Below are 6357 nucleotides of genomic sequence, written 5' to 3'. Positions count from 1 at the left end.
TGAACGACATGAACACATGAATATAACACAAGTATTACTTAGTTTTTTGTGAAATAGCCTTTTAACTCATTTCTGAATGATCTCTCTTTGAAGTCTTTTTTTTTGTTTATGAGAGTCGCAGTCCGGCATTCCCAACCTCTGACACAAAGTGTATTGCAATATATTATAATGAAGAGAGTTCACAACCAGGCAGCCGTTAACAAGCCTCGACACAAACCCTCTGTCATGAGGTCACCTGACATCACAGGTTGGCGACACAAAGCATCAGATTTAAAGCGACGGCGCTCTGGCTGGGTCGGGTTACTCGAGGGTCACGATGGCCGCCGGCGGGAAAGAAGAGAACCAACCGGCCCGGCAGGAAAACCAGCGCCGCCAGACGGAGAGTCACGAGTGGTCTGACGGGTGCCGACGTCAGCAGAACATTCCTTCAGGTTCCACTTCTTACTGGTTTCATTAGAGGAGGAGGGCCACTTCTTACTGGTTTCATTAGAGGAGGAGGGCCACTTCTTACTGGTTTCATTAGAGGAGGAGGGCCACTTCTTACTGGTTTCATTAGAGGAGGGCCACTTCTTACTGGTTTCATTAGAGGAGGGCCACTTCTTACTGGTTTCATTAGAGGAGGAGGAGGGCCACTTCTTACTGGTTTCAATAGAGGAGGAGGGCCACTTCTTACTGGTTTCATTAGAGGGGGGGCACTTCTTACTGGTTTCAATAGAGGAGGAGGGCCACTTCTTACTGGTTTCATTAGAGGAGGAGGAGGGCCACTTCTTACTAGTTTCATTAGAGGAGGAGGAGGGCCACTTCTTACTGGTTTCATTAGAGGAGGAGGGCCACTTCTTACTGGTTTCATTAGAGGGGGGGCACTTCTTACTGGTTTCATAAGAGGAGGAGGGCCACTTCTTACTGGTTTCATTAGAGGAGGAGGAGGGCCACTTCTTACTGGTTTCATTAGAGGAGGAGGGCCACTTCTTACTGGTTTCATTAGAGGAGGGCCACTTCTTACTGGTTTCATTAGAGCCTCCTCCTTATTACTCCTCCTCCAGTCTAAACAAACTGAACGGCTGACGCTCGGCAACCATAATTACAGACATGTTTAATCTGGCGGCGTCGGCACGGCAACACGGCCCGTCAATCACAGCCGTGACCGAACTTCAGCCGACTAGTAGAGACGCGTCGACAGGATCCGGCTGCTGACGGCTCTCAGCTGTGGCTACGGAGGAGTGACTTCAGCCGAGAGGACGGAGCTGCAGACGCGTTTTCATTGTGGGGAAGAAATGGCGTGAAGCGACAAACGTGTTCATCCGCCTGTGGGCCGAACCGCCGGCTCCCTGAAGCGGCAACGCTTTATGAATGTTAAAAAAGGCTCAGGAGGTTTATTAAACAGCTAGACGTGAGCTTTTATTAAACGTTACTCGAAAAGAGAATAAAGCTCGTTAGTAGGGACTATTTTCAGTGGCGGATGAATACACATCTGGCAAAAACAGACAATTCTTGCAATAGGATGAAATAATTGGTGGTTTCGGTCTTTTCATGATTTACTGACGTTAACTGTGGATCTACATTTTTTATTTAATCTCAACGGGTGAATGTTCAGTTTCTCCAAATCATTGATTCACAGTTTGGTAAATAGTTTGTAACGTAATAATGAAACTGAAGTGAAGTGAAAGGAATTAAACCGTTGAGGCGACTCTGGAAGTCCATTACCGAAAGTAAAAGAAAAAAGAGATTCAAATTTAGCTGGGATAATAAAAATATCCACATGGAAGTAATAATTATAAAATAAGAGGAATAATTCTGATGTGAAAAGTCAAAATTCTGATATAGCGCAAATTAAAATAAAAAGCGCACTTCCCATCTCATAATTAAGCATGGAAATAATTTATTAGCACAGCTAAATCCTCATCTTATTTGTTCCTTTTACTGGCGGTGATGGGCTTCCATAGTTCCTCCTTCACACTCGACGAGGACAGGAAGTAGAGTGACTAACTTCCTCCTCTGACACGCTAACACTCACGTGCTTGTTGGCGGACGGCGAGGGAAGCGACCCGATGAGCACCGGAGACTCGGACAGCTCCGGGAACGGGTTCGGTATCGCCGGGACGGAGGAGGAGAGGGAGGAGACGCCTTGGGCCCTAAAAAGAGTTACGGAGCAGATGAAACATATAAATGTACCATGCATGCCATTAAAAGAGAAGTCTGGTGAATTCAATGTTGTCATGAAAATAGTCCCCAACGAATGAGTTTGATTAAAAACTACTGTGTGTATGTATATATATATATATATATATATATATATATATATATATATATATATATATATATATATATATATATATATATATATATATACACATTTTTATGAATAAAATATATATATACACACATACACACACTTAAAAAAAACATGTGTACATTTAAAAAGCGGCATATTAATCTGATGTATAAATGACATCATCTTTGTGAGCCATTGTTAAAGCTGATGCATGAATAAACACATTGATTATTGCAGCGTTAAACATGATTCTTCAACAGGAGCTCATGGAGTTCGGTCTCGTCATGGAAGTTGTTGACAATTAAAAGAAAACATGAAATGGTTTCAGCCTTTGAGCCGTGATGAGGCTCTCCAGAGGATTTGAACTTTAAACAGATTAGAACTTCTTATCTTCTTTGGCTGAATAATGAAGACAGTTTCTAATAATGTTTAACTAGGACGCTCTCTCTCTCTATATCATTTATTTGACTGCATTGCTTTAGACGCGATGACATCATCGCGTGGAGAAGACAACACGGCCTTTCTTTGTCTCAGTTTTATGACTCATCTTATCTCGTCTCCATGGAAACGTTGTCGCTCGTCAGAGGACTTTCGGCCTGAAGTTGAGTCAACGTCCACCTTGAGGGGCGAGTGAGTACGTGTGTGTGTGTGTGTGTGTGTGTGTGTGTGTGTACGTGTACACGTGTGTGTGTACGGGTGCACATGTGTGCGTGTGTATTTCCGTATGTGTGCACGGGTACGTGTGTGTGTATGTGTGTGCGCGCGTACATTTACGTACGTGTGTATTCACGTGTGTGTGTGTGTGTGTGTGTGTGTGTGTGTGTGTGTGTGTGTGTGTGTGTGTGTGTGTGTGTGTGTATTTACATGTGTGTATTTGTGTGTGTGTGCCGTACCTGTTGACGGTGATGAGGATGGGCTGTGAGCGCCTGACGTTCCGGCTCTCGGCCACTAGGGGCGCCGGCGTCAGCGTGTCGCCCCCCAGCAGCGCCGCGCCGCCCGCCGCCTCAGCGCCCTGGAACGCCTCGGCCCAGGGCCCGGCCACCTCCATCATGGCCGCCGGAGGGGAGGGCGGAGTCGCGCGCTCGGCCTCGACGCCACCCGGCTGCTCCGTCCTGACGAGCGAAACAGAGGAGCTCCAATTACACGCCGGAATAAATAAAGAACATTTACTCAACTACTGGAATTTAAAGCGAAGAAAAATGTAACTTTGAGATTTATAGTCGATACTAATTAATGATCCATATTAACATTATTATGCATACTTATCATTTATATTACTCATTTTGTTTTTACTGTCTCTTGTGTGCACTTTACTGCTGTAAGGATGCACATGTCCTCCCTGTGGGACGAACAGGAATATCTAATATTGTGTTTGATACAGCAGCTGGTCCACAGATCCATCAGAAAGACTAAATGTTATACCTTGTTATTTATGAGTTGTTGTTTTTTCCTCTTCATAAAAACACAATCCAATAAAAGATTGTATTTTCATGTATTAAAACACATCTAGTGATTCTTGGTGAAAATGAAGTGTCATAATTCATCTCAATATCTATTTCATATTCATGTGAAAACATCTGGATGTATTCTAGTGCATCACCAACACTACAGTTTACTAGATTGCATGTGAACGCATCATGAGAACGTCATCATTTACCTATCAGTGCTTTGGAGGAAACAAGTTCTATATTTAGACGTGTGTGTGTGTGTGTCACCAAAAGTCTATTTCCAGACAGGAACGTGTGACTCTACCGCGTCGTTCTTCTGAAGTTTGTGAATCCGGAGTAACGAAATGAGACGCGGTTGTTTTTCATCGATGACGTCGTCCGGTTTTCACGAAGAGCCTGCAGACTGAAAACAACACCAGGGCTTCAGATCATCAGCTGCAGAGCCCCACACACACACACACACACACACACACACACACACACACACACACACACACACACACACACACACACACACACACACACACACACACACACACACACACACACACACACACACACACACACACACACCTTTGTTATTGCAACGAGGAATGTCCCGGATGTTGTTAATGTAATTGCACACTCATCTGTTGTGTTTTTGGATTGTCATCTCATTATGCAATTAGATTCATGACATCACGAGTTTCCAAAGTGACATCAAAACAAACAAACCAGTTTACAGTCACACAAAGTCAGGAATTCTGCTTTATTAAACAATTAATTACAAAATAGTTTACTATGAAGTCCAGTATTCAAAACAAACGAGCGACAGCAATCTATGATTTATTATCTACTTCATTTACATATTAATCTGGTGATTGTCTTCCATTAAATATAAGAACATTGTGAAAATGACCATCTAATGAACCCAATATGATGTGTTCATATAGATAATATGTTTATTTTGACTCCAAAAGCAGAGTTTCATGTCACATAAGACAAAGAAGAGCAGCAAATCCTAAATTTAGAATATTATGAGTGAAAACTTGGCATTTCTTTGCCTATTTTAACTGATTAAAATGATTTATTAACCTACAAAATGGCTGACAATGCATTTGTTTTGTTTGTTTCAGCATCATAACTGCCTGATTAGTTATTATTATTATTATCATAGTTAGAGATATCAGGCCTGGTTTTGAGATCTAACAGTTCCACACTAGTGTGGAAGCAGGCCGGTGATGAGGGTCACGAGGGTCACACGGACACACACACACACACACACACACACACACACACACACACACACACACACACACACACACACACACACACACACACACACACACACACACACACACACACACACACGTTACATTACTTTGGTGTGTGTTCTCTCTGAGGCTCTTCCTCTAACAGAAGGTGGAACAGACGTCAGAACCGTTCAGTAAAGGTAAATAAATCTGCTCTCGCTCCCTCAGTAAAGCGCCGTGTTTTCGCGGGTAAAACCCGCCGCACCTGTGTGAGTTACCTGGTCGGCGCCGGGAGAGACGGAAGGTACCTGTAGACACCTGGAGGTCCGTTCAGGTGCGTTCAGCTGGCCGCCATCGTAATCACAACAGGTGCTTTAAGAACCGGAGCCGCGCCGCGCAGAGCGCCGGCAATCACGACCTGAGTGGAGAGGCGGGGTGGGCGGGGCCTGTGCGTCAGGTGCGCGCGCTAGGCCCCGCCCCCTCGCTCTCCGAGGCCGCTTGCAGGTTAGTGGGTTCAAATAAATGAGCGCGTGCGTGTGCACAACTTCCGGGTTCATGTTCTTTCCATTTACTATTGTTCAAAGTTGGCACATTTACTTAAGTGCTTTACTTAAACTCTGACATACTTATTTATGAAGTACTTATACTTCACTACAATACAGAGGCAGTATATTGTACTTTTGTTCTGCACTAAACTTCCTACTGTATACTTTACAAATCCAGATTAATAATACTAAATAATCAACGAATACATTACTTAGTAAAATGTTAAATGGTGCATTCTGTATAAAGAGTACTTTTACTTGTACTTTGCTGATACTTTAATATTAAAGCGACATTTTGGCTGCATGAGGTTTACTTATGCATAAATATGATTAATCTAACTTTAGAGTTGTATTCTGCTTTGACGAGCAACGCCATTAAACCATGTCGTGTATTTGTACATGTGTATTTGTACACGTGTATTTGTACTTAGAGCTACTTGTCTCCATCTAGTGGTTGAAGTACCTCAGTATAATTTTGAGCATTTTGATTTTAGTGGTGGAATATAAGTACATTTACTCAAGTACTTTAAAGTACTATCATGAGGTACTTTACTTGAGTTTTAAGTGTTTCCTACTTTTGTTCCTTCTCAACATTACATTTATCTACTTAAATCAGTAACTTAGCCGATTCAGATGATTATGTCAAAATCCTTCATTATTGATATATTTTGAAGTCCTGTAGAAATGAAAACAGCTTTTCCAGTGAAGTGTTGGATCAAATCATGTTTATTAATGTGTTCAGGAAATCCCCACAGAAACAGTTTACAGGGGAACGTTACAGATTTACAATCATTCTCGACAGAAGTGCCAGCTTAACCCCCGCGCTTCGTTTGTTAGTTAGTTTGTTTGTTTGCCCGCTG

At 42.8% G+C, this 6357-nt stretch overlaps 1 protein-coding gene across 1 annotated transcript in view; it reads right to left on the bottom strand.

Moving 5' to 3' along the window:
• Positions 1–4086, bottom strand: part of grb7 (growth factor receptor bound protein 7) — a gene marked incomplete at both ends in the record, with an annotated part of 10866 nt that extends 6780 nt beyond the window's left edge. The window contains 3 exons of the mRNA XM_079237948.1: positions 2015–2132; positions 3166–3384; positions 4025–4086. Of these exons, the coding sequence (XP_079094074.1) occupies positions 2015–2132; positions 3166–3384; positions 4025–4086 (399 nt within the window). The remainder of the gene's footprint in view (positions 1–2014; positions 2133–3165; positions 3385–4024) is intronic.
• Between the last annotated feature and the right edge of the window lie 2271 nt (positions 4087–6357).

The sequence above is a fragment of the Taurulus bubalis genome, assembly GCF_910589615.1.
Source record: "Taurulus bubalis genome assembly, chromosome: 2".
NCBI lineage: Eukaryota > Metazoa > Chordata > Actinopteri > Perciformes > Cottidae > Taurulus > Taurulus bubalis.
Note: the sequence above shows the minus strand (reverse complement) of the source record. Positions and strands in the feature narration are given on the sequence as shown.